General features: G+C 47.8%; 1 protein-coding gene across 5 annotated transcripts in view; it reads right to left on the bottom strand.

The window, feature by feature from the left end:
• Positions 1–9,659: 9,659 nt before the first annotated feature.
• The window catches only part of GRID2IP (Grid2 interacting protein), a 41,097-nt gene continuing 32,290 nt past the window's right edge, over positions 9,660–18,466 (bottom strand). For all 5 annotated transcript variants that reach the window (XM_082359989.1, XM_082359988.1, XM_082359990.1 and 2 more), the window contains 4 exons: positions 18,317–18,446; positions 18,109–18,227; positions 17,261–17,425; positions 9,660–17,026 (listed from right to left, as the gene is read on the bottom strand). In XM_082359989.1, coding sequence (XP_082216115.1) covers positions 16,955–17,026; positions 17,261–17,425; positions 18,109–18,227; positions 18,317–18,446 — 486 coding nt within the window. In that variant the 3' untranslated portion in view covers positions 9,660–16,954. The remainder of the gene's footprint in view (positions 17,027–17,260; positions 17,426–18,108; positions 18,228–18,316; positions 18,447–18,466) is intronic.

Here is an 18,466-nt window from a genome sequence, read left to right on the forward strand (position 1 = left end):
CATTTTTTTCATTGAACACTCTTCAGCCACCTCTTCATAGGACGATGATTTTTTTGTATGTCTGTGTGTTGGGATTAACAACCTTAATAATGCAGAACATTGCCATTTTTTTGTATTTTTTATTGAGATGTAATTGACATATAACATTAGTTTCAGGTGTACGATGTAATGATTCAGTATTTGTATATATTGCAAACGATCACCACAATAAATCTAGTTAACATCCATCACCATGCATAGTTACACATTTTTTTTCTTGTGATGAGAACTTTTAAGATCTACTCTCTCAGCAACTTTCAAATATACAAGACTCTATTATTATAAACGATAGTCACCATGCTGTACATTACATCTTCAGGACTTATTTATTTTATAACTGGAAATTTGACCTTTTGACCACCTTTATCCATTTTGCCTAGTCTCACCCCAACAATGATTCTGAAGTATTTTCTATAGAGAGAATAGAAAAATTATGTTTTCTCCAGCATGGTTAATTGAAAAATGTTTTTGATAGTTTGGAAACATTTCTTTCATCTTCTCAACTTGTTATTGGTAATATCATGGACATTATAAGGACAGTTGTCACATTCAGAAAACCTCAATCAAGTTATTTCATATAAAAGCTGCAAGTTTGGGGCTTCCCTGGTGGCGCAGTGGTTAAGAATCCGCCTGCCAATGCAGGGGACACGGGTTCGAGCCCTGGTCCCGGAAGATCCCACATGCACAGGAGCAACTAAGCTCATGCGCCCCAACTACTGAGCCTGAGCTCTAGAGCCCGTGAGCCACAACTACTGAAGCCCACGAGCCAAGAGCCTGTACTCCGCAACAAGAGAAGCCACCGCAATGAGAAGCCCAAGCACTGCAACGAAGAGTAGCCCCTGCTCGCCACAACTAGAGAAACCCCACGCGCAGCAAGGAAGACCCAACGCAGCCAAAAATAAATACACAAATTTATTAAAAAAGAAAAAAGCTCCAAGTTTTCAGGGCGTTTTCTAGTTTTCTTGTGCAAGGACTAATGTAATACTTTTTGGATTGACGACACTAATTAACTAGCTTGTTGGCACTTCTTGTATTTCATGGTTTTCATATACAAATTCATTGACACTTCCCTTAAGAGGGAAGCTTAATCCCCTCCCCCAACCTTGAATGTGAGCTGGATTTAGAGACTCACTTCTAACAAATAGAATACGACAGAGATGATGTCATATCACTTCCGAAACTAGGTCATAAAAGTTCTTCTTGCTTCCTCCTTTCTCTCTCATCACTCACTCTGAGAGAAGCCAGCTATAGGCCAGGAGGACACACAAGCAGACGTGAAGAGAGGATCACATGGTAAGAAACTGAGTCTCCTTGTAAACAGCCAGCAAGGAACTGGGGCCCGTTGCCAACAGCTGTGTGAGTGAACCATCTTGGAAGCAGTATCCCAGCCCCAGTCAAGCCTTTGGATGAATGCAATCTCGACTGATGTCTTAAGTGTAACTATTGGGGAAATGTAATTAAAAATAAAATCTCCTGCCAACCCAGTAAAACCTCTGCTCAAAATATAGCAAAGAATACAATAGTTTTGTTACTGAATAAGGATCAAACCAAACTGTGATGTGCATCACAGACGATCCACTAAAGAGATTTCGGACAGAAAGAAATCTTACCGTTTTATTAATACATAGCCAGGCAGACACAACTCGTTACATACATATGTATTGTCTTTGTCCAAAAGAAAAGAGAAAACTTATCTTTTCAACAAGCAAGAAGTTATAACTGTGAGCCAGGCACAGCGGCTAAACTCCCACACAGACAGGAAGACTTGGTGTTTGCATTTCAAAGAGACAGCTCCAAGACCCCCCAAGAAGGACAGTCCTAGGATGCAAAACTGGCAAGAGGCTTATTTAGCTTTTAAAAAGATTTACGTGCCTGAAAGAGACAGAGAAAGGAGTTAAGATGACAAGTTTTCTAAAAGAAATGCTGAAAAAAAAGGTGTGTTGCGGGGAGGGTGTTTTTCCCTTTTGGCACCAGGAAAATTGTAAACTTTTTAGACTTTTATTTACCTAATCTCATGATATTTCCTGAGCCTGAGGCACCCAGCTGAGCCACTCCCAAATTTCTGGCCTTGCAAAACACATATTCATTCCGAAATGAATATTTGCTGTTTTAAGATGCTAAGTTTTGGGGTAATTTGTTACCCAGTCACAGAAGACCAATGCTGGAGTGATACGTAAGGCATGCAGCTTCATCCAAAGACCCACGCGATGTTTGAGTTCCACCGGGGTTTGTGCTTCACACAGAGGTACAGAGGAACTGTGATCATTCTGTTTCACTGGATTTCCATGAACGCAAAAATGAATCACGTGTCCATAACTGTATACACTGGGTTATTGAGTCTATTGACACAGGAGGGATTTTCCATTTTTATGGAGCATCACTGAGAACCCAATTGTCCACTTACCATTTTACACTCTTACTGGTTGGAAGAACTTTTTGCACACTAGCTTCTGGCCCTCTATACTGCACACACTGTCTGTGCCCCACTACACCCAGAGATGCATCCCCAGCTGCAGAAGTGTGGTCAGGATCCAGCTGGCAGCTACAGAGAGCCTCCTCATCCAAGGTCACACCTCACCCAAGCCCATACCTGCTGCCGGAGAGTGAGATGGGGTGTCAAGGCCTGGCCATTTCACTTTGAAGAGGGACATGCTAGTGGACCACACTCAGTCTCAAACTCCCCATCGTGTGGCCGTGACTTTGTTGGGCCTGTGTAACCACTGACTTCTCCATCTTCCCAATTCTGCTTCCTCTCCTGCCCTCCACAGGTTCAGATTCCTAATAAACATCTCGTACCCCAAACCGTCTTGGTGGCATCTGCTTCTGGAGAACCCATCCCATGACAGTTGGAGGTGGGGGTCCAAGAAAGCAGGTGATTAGATCCTGGTTGGAAAACTAAGATCCCACAAGCTGCGCAGCACGGCACGGCCAAAAATAAAAAAAACACACACAAAAAACAAAACAAATGTGGTGTTCCAAGGAGCCAAAGGGATGGGTCTCTAACAAGGATGCCAATCAGCTTACACCTGCCTTTCCTGCAGGCAGAGCTTTGTTGACACCACATGCTGAGAGCTTACTGAGTGCTTGATCTACCAGCATGGGATCCCACGTAATACTACAACCCACAGGAGGATCCACTCCTCAGCAAAGGAAGTAGGAAGTGGGCCCATGACCCCTTGAACCGTTGGTGATATCACACGCCACACCACCCAGAAGCTGCCATCTAGGGGTGACGTGATGGCACAGCCTGTGGAAGGTGCAGCTGAAATGCCAGCTCAAAGGCAGTGCTCGGCAAGATGCGGTGCCATCCCCCAGGATGGTGCGTGCCCTAAACCTCTGCCTGGCACTGTGTCCTCACAAGGAAGAATGCATGGACCTGGACACCAAGGGGTGGAAGCAGGGGTGGTCCCATGTATCATATCTGTTGCTGGGTAACGCATCACCCCCAAACTTAGCAGCTGAAAACAATGCACATTCGTTACCTCACTGTTTCCGTGGGTCAGGAATCTGGTTGCAGCTTGGCTGGGGGCCTCTGGTTCAGGAGCTCTGCGATCAAGGCATTGACCAGGGCTGTGGTCATCTCAAGGCTTGAGTGGAGGATGGCTGGGGACGATCAGCTTTCAGGCTCACTGATGTGGTTGATGGTAGGCCTTGGGCCCTCTCTGGCTGTTGGCAGGAGACATCTGTCCTTTGCCACGTGGGCCTCACCCTACTGCAGCTATACCATGGCAGTTGGCTTCCCTTAGAGCAAGTGGGCAAGAAAGCAAGAGAAGATGCTCAAGGCGGAAGCCACAGTCTTTTTATAACCTGATCTTGGAAGGGATATCCCATCACTTCTGCTGCCACAACTCTGGGCTCTGCAGGGCTAGAGTCCTGGTCCCCAAAGGGGGACACTTCCACCAAAGGACACAAAAGAGTCCGATGGGATGGTAAGCCACAGCTGCTGCCTGGGCACTTTGGGCTTCTTATGTGCAGAGACCAACTGGCAAGAAGAGCCCCCACTTTGACAGGGAAATTGACCCTAATACCAAGAGGAGGTAGGCCTGCTGCTACTCCATAAAATTCGGGTGATCTACTCGGAGCCTCCTATAGCCCCTTGCACAATTATGACCGTAAATGAATGGGTACAGCAACCCCAGCCTGAGAAGGGCATGTCCCTGGGAGATGAAGGTCTGGGTCACGCCCCCAGGTAAGCCATCAAAGCCAGCAGAGGTAGTAACTAAAGGTGAGGGGAGTCTAGAATGGAGGAAGGAGAAGATGGGTATCCCTCGCAGCTTTGAGGCTGCCTACAGTGACAATGGCTACGGTTCATCCTACTAACTTCCCTCTTCTAAGGAAAGCAAGAAGAAAGGCCGACTGAAATCCTGGAGGATCAGAACCCCCAAAATATGAGAGAGAGGGAGAGAGATGTGTGCGTACGAACAGCATGGGCTATGAAACCCAACGATGCACCACCAGGATCCCCTTGGAGGAGGAACTTCCCATGTAGCTGTGGAGAGCTTGGTCAGCCGAGCAGAGTGAGGTCAGGGTACAGCATCTGTAACTTCAGTCTGTCCATCCACTGGGAGCTGCTTCATCCAAGGTCATGCCCTTCCCAGGGCAGCCATACCCAGCCACTGAGCACAAAGGCCCTGCCCCTCAGCTCACAGAGGACACCCCCGTGGACAGACCTTGTTCCAGAGCTTCCACCTGGTCGGCTGAGGCTGTGTCAGGCCTGTGTTGAAGTTCACGTTCTCACTCCTTCCCCTCCCAGGCTTCGATCCCCAGTAAACTTCTAGCACCACAGGCTCTATCTCAATATCTGCCTCCAAAGAGCCCAACCTTTGACACGTGCTGTGGGACGTGTCTGTGTCATGATCTGACCTCTGGCCTTACACCTGCCCCAGGTGAATTGGCACAGGTATTCCTGGAAGCCATTCAGACACCGGGACAGCTAGCAGTCACGTAACTGGATGTGTACAGGATTGTGGGTCCTCTAAATGTGTCCCACTAAACCTAAACCGAATATGTCCCCAGTGCAACTTCCCCTTAGCCAGACGACAAAAATGCCTGGGGTCTCTCCATGAACACTTAGAATGTGCGGGGGCGGGTAGAGTGGAGTCAGTGATCTTAACCAATTGTGGTTCAAGTATCTCACTTTTGCAAAATTTGCAAAAACACATGACCCTGGGAATGCATAATTAGAGCCCCTCCCAGGGCCTTCAAAGTAGCCTGTGCAAGTGAGGGGCCCTGGAGCTTAAGCTTCATTCACTTCATGGTAAGTAGCCTACCAACGTGTATTTTGTCCTGTCATTTAAAAAATATGTACTAGGGGCTTCCCTGGTGGCGCAGTGGTTAAGAATCTGCCTGCCAATGCAGGGGACACGGGTTTGAGCCCTGGTACGGGAAGATCCCACATGCCGCGGAGCAACTGGGCCCGTGTGCCACAACTGCTGAGCCTGTGCTCTAGAGCCCGCGAGCCACAACTACTGAAGCCCACGGGCCTAGAGCCCGTGCTCCGCAACAAGAGAAGCCAGCGCGATGAGAAGCCCACCGCAATGAAGAGCAGCCCCCGCTTGACGCAACTAGAGAAAGCTTGCGTGCAGCAACGAAGACCCAACACAGCCAAAAATAAATAAATAAAATAAATAAATTTATTTTTAAAAATGTACTATATATATGTATATATAGTAAAATTGCACCTTGTTTTTGAATAATTAAAAATTATAACCATTCTTCCACATCATTAACTCTTTCTGAACATCATCTTTCCATGGTACTTCTTAAACTTTTTTTCTTTTGTTTTTTTTTGGCCGTGTCACAAGGCTTGTGGGATCCTAGTTCCCTGACCAGGGACCAAACCCATGCCCTTGGCAGTCCCAACCAGTGGACCGCCAGGGAATTCCCTTCTTAAATGTTTTTTAATATCCTTTTTGTAGTAAAAAGGAGTCCATGCTCATTATAGGAAATTTGAAAATATAAAAAGGTAAAAATAAGGGGGGGAAGTCACCCATAAGTCCAAACTCTAGAGCTGAAGCTCAGAGCAGATGTGGTATTGAGTAGGGGGGCCTCCCCACAATGATTCCCCAATTCCCAGGGGATATTTGGAGTTGCAGAGTCTTGCTGATTATGGCGCAAGATGGGGGAGGATTTGAACAATGTCTGAATTGCAGTGTCAGCAAATATAGACTTGTCTGGGAAGTCTGGAGGGGAAGCAATGGAAGCCCAGCTCCAGAAAATCCTGTGAGCCCATGAGGGGACTCCCTGTATGTGAAGAGTGAGTGGGGTTTGGCTGGTACTGGAACAGCCTCGTCATCACGTTGGAAGGTCTAGGTTGAGGGCCTGGGACAGCTGGACCACTGGAGTCTGTAATTGGGGTTCTAGACATTTTGCTCTGAGGTTGCATTGAAGGAGCAAAATCTGGGGAAGGGGTAGAGAAAGAAGCTCTCCACCTCTTTCCTTCACAATAGCCTGCCAAGGATGGTGTCCATGTGTGGTAAACCCCATGAGCCACGCCATCTGGTATGCATGTGCGTGTGTAGAGTCTCTCCCACCCAGAGTCTGGGCTGGGCCTGTGACTCACCTTACCCCATAGAATGAAGCAGAGTGATGCTGTGCTGGCTTCACACTATACTACAAAGCTACAGTAATCAAAACAGTATGCTAGTGGCACAAAAATAGAAAAATAGATCAACGGAACAGGATAGAGAGCCCAGAAATAAACCCACCACCTATGGCCAATTAATCTATGACAAAGGAGGCAAGAATATACAATGGAGAAAAGACAGTCTCTTCAGTAAGTAGTGCTGGGAAAATTGGACAGCTACGTGTGAAAGAATTAAATTAGAACATTCTGTAACACCATATACAAAACTAAACTCAAAATGTATTAAAGACCTAAATGTAAGACTGGTTACTATAAAACTCCTAGAGGAAAACATAGGCAGAACATTCTTTGACATAAATCACAGCAATATTTTTCCAGATCCATCTCCAAAAGTAAAGGAAATAAATAAAAAATAAGCAATTGGGACCTAATTAAACTTAAAATCTTTTGCACAGCAAAGGAAATCATTGACAAAACAAAGAAAACAACCTACTGAATGGGAGAAAATATTTGCAAATGATATGACTGATAAGGGATTAATATCCAACATACATAAACAGCTCATACAACTCAACATCAAAAAAACAAGCAACCAGGAACTTCCCTGGCGGTCCACTGGTTAAGACTTTGCCTTCCAATGCAGGGAGTGTGGGTTTGATCCCTGGTCGGGGAGCTAAGATCCCACATGTCTCATGGCCAGAAAACCCAAAAAACGTGAAATAGAAGCAATACTGTAACAAATTCAATAAAGACTTTAAAAATGGTCCATGTCAAAAAAATCTTAAAAACAAACAAACGAACAAACAAGCAATCCAATTTAAAAATGGGCAGAAGAACTGAACAGACATTTTCCCAAAGAGGAAATGCAGATGGCCAACAGTCACATGAAAAGATGTTCAACACTGTTAATCATCAGGGAAATACAAATCAAAACCACAGTTAGATATCACCTCACACATGTCAGAATGGCTATCATCAAACAAAACACAAATAACAAGTGTTGGAGAGGAAGGGGAGAAATGGGAACCCTCTAACACTGTTTGTGGGTATGTAAATTGGTTCAGCCACTGTGGAAAACAGTATGGAGGTTTCTCAAAAAACTAAAAATAGAACTACCATATGACCCAGCAATTCCACTCCTGGGCATATATCAGAAAAAACAACAACAACACTAATTCCAAAAGATACATGCACCCCAGTGTTCACAGAAGCATTATGTACAATTGCCAAGATATGGAAGCAACCTGTGTCCATCAACAGATGAATGAACAAAGATGTGTCATATATACACAATGGAATACTATTCAGCCATAAAAAAGAATGAAATTTTGCCATTTGCAGCAACATGGATGGACTTGGAGGACATTATGCTAAGTGAAATAAGTCAGACAGGGAATTCCCTGGTGGTCCAGTGGTTAGGACTCAGCACTTTCACTGCCAGCGTCCAGGTTCAATCCCTGGTCGAGGAACTAAGATCCCACAAACTGTGTGGCATGGCAAAAAAAAAAAGCCAGACAGATAAGACAAATACTGTATGATATCACTTATATATGGAATCTAAAAACCCCAACAAACTAGTGAATATAACAAAAAAAGAAGCAGACTCACAGATATAGAGAACAAACTAGTGGTTACCAGTGGGGAGAGGAGGTGAGGTAGGGGAGTGGGAGGTCCAAATTATTGGGTGTAAGATAGGCTCAGGGATCTACTGAACAACAAGGGGAACATAGCCAATATTTCGTAATAACTGTAAATGGAAAGTAAACTTTAAATACTGTATAAAAATTTTTAAATTAAAAACAAATAAATAAATAAAAGCGAATGAAATATCTTTCTAGACACAGAAGAATGTCAAGAGCAATGAGAAAGCTTTGAAATCAAGCACAGAGGTTTTTCTGTGTATCTGATATATTCATGGTGGAGACATAACCTACTGTACTGGGTCAAATAATGCTCCCTCCCCTACTGCAAATTCTTGTCTACCTGGAACCACAGAGTGTGACATTATTTGGAAATAAGATCTTTGCAGATGTAATTAGTTAAGGTGAGGTCACATTGGATTAGGGTGGGTCCTAATCCAATGACTGGTGTTCTTATAAGAGAACACAGAGATGCAGACACACACACACACACACACACACACACACACACACACACCCTATCATGTGAAGACACTGACAGGCAGGGAAAACACTACGTGATGGTGGAGGATAGAGTGGGGCATCTATAAGCCAGGGAATGCCAAGGATTGCTGGTAACCTAATGACCACCAGAGGCTAGAAGGGAGGCAATGCTGCTGATGTTGAGTTTGGACCTCTGCTCTTCCAAACTGTGAGAGAGTACACTTCTGTTATTTTAAGGCGCCCAGTTTGTGGTAGTTTGTTACAGCAGTCCTAGTAAATGAATACACCTACCTTTTACAACAGAATGCTTATTAGACTTACTGCTGACTTCCCAATATAAAAAATGGAAGTCAGAAACCAGTGGAATAACATCTTCAAATTGATGAGAAAATATAACTGTCAACCCAGAACTGTATATTCACTAAAACTGTCTTTCAAGAATGTGGGTAGTTACAAAGATATTTTCAGATGCAAAAACTGAAAGAATTTACTACCAACAGACCCTCACTACAAAAAAAATTCTAAAGTAAAAAATGTACTTGAGGAAGGATGAAAATGATCCCAAAAAGAAGGCGCAAGAAGCAAGACAGAATCACAATTCAGGATGTGAAGATAAGAATTCTGCAGGGGTGGAGACTTTGGGAGCCCCAGGGAAACACAAGAACTCAGCTGCCAGCCTTTCAGTAGGCAGAAGCTCTACAGCAAGGGGACAATGGGCCTGATTGTTTCCCAGGATGGAGTTTTCCACGAAGCACGAAAAGAAACTGACAAAAAAATGTCTCCTATACCGGCAATCCCTTACGACTCAGTAATTCATCTCCTGAACCAGCATTATTAGTGTCCATTTACACAGCATTTTTCAGAAATATCACTTGGTGCTTAGTGTAAGGAAAGGCTAATCAAGATTTTGCGATGAATTTCTTGAGCAAATGAGAAATGGCTCTATATTCTTGATATAGGTGTAAATCTCCAATTTATTTTTGAGATTCTTAGATGGTTTTGGGTAACTAATATGTAACTTATGAAAACTGCAAGTATTTTGTATTTCAAATACTTCAACCTACTGATGAGTGTAAAAATATCAGACTACTCAATATTTGGGACCACTTATTGGCAACCGTCGCAAAACAAATTGATTTGTATAGTGAGATGTTGCCAAATTGTGTAAATATTTACATACAGCATATACCTGTGTATTTTAGCAATGACTGGGGTCCCGTCACTTCCTTTTTTTCTTCCATAAGTGAAAAAGATTCAGAGCACATGACCACTTTTCATTCTTAGAAACAAATGCATAAAACGATCTTTTATCAGAGCAGTAGAAAGTTAAATACCGGAAGTACCCAAATACTTTGAGAAAGCTGTCCTCTTTTCATCTCTCCCTCCATTTTGGGTATAGTATGTGTGTATCTTTATTGGTACACACAGGCTAGGCTTTGTGAGCTATTTTTTTTTTTGGTTAAAAAATCATGGCTTGTTGGTTCATAATGACATAGTCATACCTAAGAGATTTGTAATTTCTTTTCACTCTTTTCTTGAGCTTATGAGATAGAGTTTCAGTTCTAAGTAAGCATCATCCAAACCTTCTGTACACATTTCAGTTTGCTGTGTAATATAATGACATGAAATCGTACTCCTTTTTCTCTTCTTGTTTCTTTTTGCATGTAAGTTTGTTGTGAAAATGTAAATCTCTGAATGGGTATGAGGTTAGATCTGAGATTTATTTCTGCGCATTATGTGTCTGAGTCCATGATTTCTCAGAAGGACTATGTGTGTATATATACACACATGCACATATACACTTTTGAATAATATGAAATTATTTGAAGAGAACAACTTTCTGCAAATGCCTTCACCAGTCAGGATTAATGATTGCTTAAAGACCCTGACCACCTGAGGCTAACTTTCTCATGAAGTAGATTCAATGGCTGATAACAGACCCTTAGAAACGGCCAAACAGATGAAATGGCTCAAACTGGCAGGAAGTCTGGGCTTTCTCCTGGGGTTCCCCTCCTCACGGAGCTTCTGTGGGAATCCCTGAAGGATGTGGCCATGTGCTGGAAATCTGTTCTGGTAGCAGCCTGACACCTCGGCCCAGCTTTTACACTCAGAGCCACTACTTCTGCCCAGGCTATTTGTGTTCCCTGAATCAATTCCCTCCTGACACATACAAGTCCTGCCAACACAAATCAGGTCACCTGATGGTGGTGTCTGCCTAAAGCTCAGAGGGGGAGGGCAGTGCTGCCAGGTTGACGCTCTAATCCCACATCAGGGCCTCTCCCCACAGGGCCCAAGCTTACCTCCCGCTACTGGGGGAGTTCCCAGCTCCTCCCTCGAGGGCTCTCCTCTTCCTCAACCTCCAATCCTTCCAGTTCCTAGATGTTGGACTTTGGGGTCATCCATTTCCTTCTGCGGAAACCCCCCACTAACCCCACATGGTCCAAGAACACACCATCAGTGCTTTTATTCAGTGCTGGGGACATCAGGAATCCAGTTAACATCTCTCTAGAGAAAATATTTTCCCTCCCTTTTAGGGCACTATCAAGATAAAGATTTTGCTAATTTGCACAACCAACAGACCCTTAAGCCAATGGTCTATGCCATAGCACTTGGTTTCCTGGTGACGTCACAGTTTCCCCGCAGAACACTGCGTGGGTCCTGCCTGCCTGTGACTAAACGGCCCATCATCTGGGTGAATTTCCTAAAACAAAGAGCATCTTCAAAATAAGGTAATCAGCATCTTTCCATCCAGAAACCAGAACGGCCAACTAGCTTCAAACACAGCTCCCTTGCTAACATCTAAAAGTGAATCAAGTCCCCTTTTAGGGGGTACCCAACTATACCCCAGGGTAGTCTGAATGAGTCAACTGGCAGAAATGTTTCATTTCAGGGGCTGCAAACTCACAGCTGGGCTCCATCTGGCTCACAGAAATGTTTTCTTTGGCTCATAATTGATCATCTTCCTTAAAGTTTTGAATTGGTTGCCCACATTTCATTAGGACATTTGAAATAGAAATCTGGATTTCTAGCTTCCTTTGCGAAAGCCTGAAGATCAGGCATCCCAAGGTGTGCCTTCTCACATGGAGGTCCACTGACTAGAGGGTGCAGCCGGGCCCCCGCAGACACGGCATCTGCTCTCCAGCCCTCCCTATTGTCTCTCCCTGTCCCTCCATGTCAGTTACCTGTCATCCTTGGTCCTGTGTAGTTGTTTTCTTACACCACCCTCTTCATAAGTCTGCATTCCTTGTCCAGCCTCTGTGGACATTCCATCTGCAACCCTTGCCTTAGGGCTTTGGATACACGTGGCCAAACTGTTTCATAGAAAGGAGCCATTCATTTTCTTGAGCAACTTGGTCGCCCTCACCTTTGTGTTATTTGTTTGATTTAACAGGCAATTATTGAACCTTGCTGTATGCAAAGGCTAGAAGCAGATGGGTCAATGGGAAATCAGGCTGATGGATGGGTTATCAGTGAGTAGACACCTACTAGCTGAAGCCTGGGTGTGTGAGAATTTGCCAAGGGAGGGCAAACAGTGCCCAGCGCTGCTTAAATAAAGGTCAATGAAGATAAGGACAACTAGAGCTTCCTGTGGTTTCCTGTCGGGGCGATAGCAGGTTCAGGGGAGTGACAGGAGAGAAAGCCAGGCTGCTGTGTGCTGAGAGGTGAGTGGATGGTGAGGATGCAGAGGCAGCAAGTGTAGACAACAGCTCTGAAAAATTTGGTCTAAAGGAGGGAGTGAGATGGCACGAGTCTAGACTGTTCTTTGAGGGTTTCAGGTAGAGGGATGTTTATTGGTGAAGGGGAAAGAGCCAGTGGAAAATGATTTGTGGTCACAGGTGCATTGGGACCCCCCTGAGAGCTTGGGGAGGCAGGGATATGGGACAAAGAATTAGCTCCGAATTGCAGTTGAGAGCAATGCCTGAACATCATGGGATGAAGATGAGGGCAGGTACATAGAAGTTTGCAGATGCGGGGGAGAAGGTGAGTAAATCCTGCTTGATTGAAGCCTTTCTCTTTGGAACATCAGCTGAATCCAGAGATCTCTTGAGGCTTCCTTGGAACTAGCACTATTATATCCTTGGCACCTGGTAAGAAGGTGGTATGAGCTGAATTGTGTCCCCCTCCCCAAATTCATATGCAGAAGTCCCAGCCCTCAGTACCTCAGAAGGTGACTGCATTTGGAGATGGGGTCTTTGAGGAGGTATTTAAGGTTAAATGATGTCATAAGGATGGGGCTCTAATCCACTAGGACTGGTGTCATTACGAGAAGAGACGCCAGTGATGCACAGAGAAAAGGCAACATGAGGACACAGCGAGAAGCGGCCGTCTGCAAGCCAAGGAGAGCAGCCTCAGGAGGAACCCAACCTGCTGACACATTGATCTTGGACTTCCAGCCTCCAGGGCTGTGAGGGGATAAATTCCTGTTGTTTAAGCCACTTAGTCTATGGTATTTTGTTATGGTAGCCTAAGCAGACTAACACAGGGAGGAATAGAAGGGGGTGAGAAAAGAGGTAACGGCTTTCTTTATGTCGAAGTCACCAGCATCTGTGGCCCTTGGAATGCTGATAGACATTTTTAAAAATCATGTTAAGCAAAACAAAGAAGATATTTCCACTAAGAGGATGGGCTTTGGATTTAGACACACTTGATTTTCTATCAAGCAAGTCACATAACCTTCCTGAGTTTTAGACTTTTTATTTGTAAAAAGGAGATAACAAAACCCACCTCAGAGGGTCACTGTGAAAGTAAAATGAAATATGTAAAAACATGGAGCACACTACCTAGTAAACATTAACTGATTGTTAGGAAAGGCGGTGTGTAATTGGGCTATGCTATTTTATTAGTATCATTGAGAGAGAAATACATTCCTGCTTGTCACACCCTGTCATTTGGTGAGGAATGGGGGCGGAGGGTATGGCGCACATATTGGCTCACATATAGGGTTTCGTACTGACTTGGGTGTAGAATCACCATGAAATAGAACCCTGGGAAACCAAACTCAGAGAGGCTGACGCATAAGATTATCTGCACCCAGCACTGTGCCTGGCACATGGTAGGCGGTCAAATAGTATTGGCGAATGCATTTATGAATGAAGAGAATGCACTGAGAATGTTAAAAGACTGAACATCTATAACGATCTGTTGATGAGTGTGTTAGTCAACCCTCTTCATGTTGCAAGTGACAGAAACCCATTCAAACCAGCCTAAGCCAAAAAATTAAAAGAAATTAAAAAAATTCACAAGTGGTGGCGGAATTTGTTGGCTTGGAAACTGAAAAGTTGGGATGTCTGCTTCAGGCACAGTTGGATCCAGGGACAAAGAGATGGCTGGAGTGGTCTTCTCTCCTTTTCTTCTGTATTGGTTTTACACCCAGGCAGGTGCCCTCCACGTGGTAGTCCTGGCAGCTCCTTCCAGGATTCCACCCTCTTTACACCCAACAATTCATCCAGAAGTAAGGAGCCTCCTTTTCCAAACACTTCAAACTTGAGTCTTGAATTGACTCTGAGCCACCCAACCAGAGTCACAAGATCATCCTTAATCCAACCAGCAACACTCCAAGGCCTGGGAGCAGAGGAGGGATAATTTCCCAAAGGAAAAACAGGGAGCTTTCCCCAGCAGAAGGGAGACTGGTTGCTAGGCAGGCACAGGCACAGACCACTGCTGCCCATGGACTTAGCGTATCTGGAGAGAAGTCAGGTAACTCATGGGTGACTAGGTAAGAGAGAATGAAAAGCATGGCACCTGCAGGACACATGAAGATGAGTAATCAGAGCTGTGCTGGGTCCAGGGAGGACCGGGGCCACTGAGGATTTTAAGGAGGCTGGGATGTGCACCAGGGTGCCTGGCCACGGAGGTACGTGGTACACTGATGGCAACAATGGCCCTGACTCTCTACCTGACCCTGAATCCACACCGTCTGCCATGTAGTTTTGCAGCATCTCTCATCAAGAGGGGAGCCTATTTCCCCTCTCCTAGAATCTGGGCTGGACTTGTCACTTGCTTTGACAATATAATGTGGCGGAAGGGATGGTGTGACAGTTCTGAGGTTAGGCTTCCAGGGGTCTTCTGTGTCTTTGCTTGTTCTCTTAGGCCCCTGACCTTACCATGTGAACTGTCCTGGCTATTTGGCTGGAGGATGAGAGACCACATGAAGCCATCTCAACTGTCCCAGCCAAGGCCCCAGGCATGGAAAGAGCCCTGCATGACTAGCAAAGCTGCTCAGCTGACCCACAGAAGACTATAGTCACACAGGTGAGTCCACTGAACTCAGCTCGGATCAGAACTGCCCAGCAGGACCCATGGACTCAAGAGCAGTAGTGGCTGCCGTTTTAAGTCACTGAGTTTTGGGACAGTTTGTTACACAGCATTGTGTGGGAAATGGGTAACAGTTACAAGGCATTATAGGGAGAAAACCCAGCTAGCGATTGGCTTGCCAACCTCAGTCCCCTGGCGTGGGGCTGGATCTACCTGGAGAGGGTGTGTGTTTCTAATTTGCGGGAAAATGCCATACAGGACACCTGGGCCTGGAGGGTCGTGCCTAGTCATAGCCTGGTGGAGTCTACAGTCTCTACGGATCTCACACCAGGGTTTTAATGGACCTTCTGACATGTTTCTCATAGACAAAGGCTTTGGGAAGTTATGGAAATTATCCAGCTTGAGCTGCTGGGGAGAAATGCCCTCCACTAGCCAAATTTGGGTTCATTTCCCCCACGTGAATTACACAATTTGATTTAGATATTTTTATATGGTGGCTGTGAGTGGGGAACAAGGGAAGAACATACATGGCCTCAACGAGGGGCCTGTGGGAGACTGGGTAGAACTGGATGGGTCCCGAATACTGTCCAGGAGAACACCAGCTATTCAATCATAGTGTGGGGGGAAAAAATACAAAAGATGGTTTCTAAAGCCCATTTCAGACTTCTCTGGAAGAAAGTTAAGGGAAGAGGTAACGGGAAGCTGCCTGATCCAGGATTTGTCGATTGGAGAATGGAAAGGATGAAACAAAGAAAGGAAAGGACGCCCCCAGCGTCCCCCGGCTCCCAGCATCCAGGCAGCTCCCTCCTCTATCCCCCGTCCTCACCGGGGGCTCCAGACACACACGTAAAACAGACTCTGGGATCCCAAATATGTCCCAGGTGGTGTTACTGCCTCTAAGCCTGCTCTGCTCACATGGCCTGTTCCAGGGACCATCATCATCGCCACCCACCCAGGTGAGAAACCTGGCAGCCGGCCACCAAGTCCTGCTCATCCATCACCTGAACATCTCTCTGTTCTCTCTGCCCCACCGCGACATCCCCCCTCCCACTCCCAGACTCCTCACTTCCAAGTGACCACTTCTAAACTGGATTTAAGTTTGTCTGCTGGGTGAAAACTTCAATTCTGCAGTCTGACATAGTCTTCCTAATGCTTTCCTGTGTCTCTGCCCAGCTTCTCTCCTGCCTGCCTCCTCTGCAGCCAGCTGAGGTTTCTTCTGGCTTCCAACACCCAGGCTAGGTGCGCACCCACCCCCCTCCCCCAGGTCCCTGTACTTGGGTCTCTCCTTCCAGCCTGCCTGCCTTCTTCCAAGCAGCCCAGGAGGCCCTGGGCTGGGTGAGAGACCTCCAGGCCTTATCGTGCTCACTGGTGCGGCATGTTCAAGGGCGTCTGCCTCCTTCTCCACAGTCTAAGGTCTGCGGGGTCCGTGCTCCGCGAGGGCGTCCCCTGGGCCCACTCGGAGCAGGCTCAGGAGAGGTTCAGACGGCCTTCCTTGGGGCCGGGCACCCTCTGGCCAAGACGCCGCCCTAGTGCCGCAGCCAGTTCGGAATCCACCGGCTGGTGGCAGCGGCCCCTCCCCGGGACCCCGATGTCCTGAGGGCGTGCACAGCCAGCCCTTGCTGGAAGGCCCGGGAGCGGGGCGGGGGCGGGAGTGGGGGGGAGAAGGGGGGGCGGACAAGGCGCGGGAAGCCGGCGGGACCTGGCGGCGGGTGGTTCACGCGTCCCGGGGAGTCGGCGTGCCGGCTCCGGCCCCGCGCTCCCAACCCTCGGAGCCCCCGGGCTCGGCCCCGAGAAGGGGTCCCCGCACCTTCGAGGGCGGCCGGAGCTCGACGGCTGAGCTAGCTGGAGATGCGCGCGTGGCTGGGCCCCACTCCCGCACCCGGGCCGCTCCGAGCCACGCCGGCGGCGTCCGCTCCGCGCTCGGGCCGCCGAGGACGCGAGGCCGCCGCCGTCACCAGGAGAGGGGCGAAACCATCCCAGAGCCGCGCGTGCCCTCCCCAGCCTGCAGGTCGCCGAGCGCTCGCTGGGGAGGGAAGAGCACGTGGGGACGGGGTTGGTCAGTGGTCCCGGGACACCCCCCTCCCTGCGTCGTCTCCCCCCACCCCCTCCCTCGCCGGGGCAGAGACCTCATGGCTCCGCCCCACTGGGGGAGCGTGTCACTCGCTAGGGGCCCTTTCCCACCCCGGGCTTCACAGAGGAACCCCCTCGCTGGACCTATGGCCCTGCCCTCTCCTCAGGGCCTCCCACCGTGGCTCACCTCGAACTTGCTCATGAACTCCGCAAAGATGCCGAAAAAAGCCTCGGAAGTGGTGGCTTTGGAATCTTCACCGAAGAAAGCCAGCGCCTTGCCCAGCTCATCCATGGCCTCCCGCTGCAGCCCGTCCAGCGCCCGCAGCACCGGCTGGGCTGTCTCCAGGAAGGACTGATGGGCCTCTGTTAAGGAAACTGCCCCAGGTCCCTGGGGCAGGTCCCCGGGCAGTGACCCAAACAGCGACCGCTCCAGTCTACCCCAGGCCCTTTGCTCACCTGGGCACCATGCCCTGGTCAGAGGCTCCAGTCCCTTTGCCCCCTGCCCTCCAAGCTCATCCTGACACCTGCCACATCCAGTCCAGCCTTAGGCCTTTCACTTGCTCCTCTCTCTGTGGGGCAGCTCTCTCTTCCCTCCTGGCTCTGCTCAGATGCTACCACCCTCTCTTCCCCAACCATCCACTTAGAGTGGCCCTCTTTCTCTGTTTCTCTCTTTTTCTATAGCAGTTGTTGCTGTCTGTGCTCAGTCAGAATATTCCCCTCTCCTGACTGCCTTTGGCTGGCCAGGCCTGACAAGTCTGACAAGCCTCTCCCTGTATCTTGTGACTTAAGCCTGGACTCTGCCACCCCCGAGGACAGAGGGGCAATGTAGCCAATCAAAAGAGCTCCTTCTCAGTTACACACAGACTTGACATAAGCACTTAGATTCTAAATGACCTAAGACGGACCCCCTTCCAGAACCCCTGGACCCACAGCATCCTCTGCCCAGAATCTCTGCTGGCCACTGGAGCTACAGCCAGCTCTACCTGACCACCCCACCCCCCCACCAGGGTCCACTGTGGCACTGGGACAGGATACCGCCATGACCACGGCAAACTTGTCCTCACTGGCGGGGGACATGCTCTGGCAGGCGGCCTGTATCTCACTGATGGTGCCATGGAGGTCAGCCAGGTCACCGGTCAGGGCCCGTTGGTTCACTGTAGGGAAGGCAACAGAGCCTCGTGGGGCTGCCCTCCCAGCCCAGGACAGCAGTGCCTCTGCCTTCCCACCCATCCACCCAGCCTACCTTTGGCAGCCAGGGGCACGGTGGGCAGGTCCTGAGCAAAGCCCAGGAGTTCGGGGAAGTGCTGGCTCAGCGATTTGGCAAGGATGTGTAGGAAGGTGGACTTCCCATCCACCGTCTTGGTGGAGTTCAGCTGCAAGTGACCCCAACATA

This window comes from Balaenoptera borealis (genome assembly GCF_965194805.1).
Source record: "Balaenoptera borealis genome assembly, chromosome: 16".
NCBI lineage: Eukaryota > Metazoa > Chordata > Mammalia > Artiodactyla > Balaenopteridae > Balaenoptera > Balaenoptera borealis.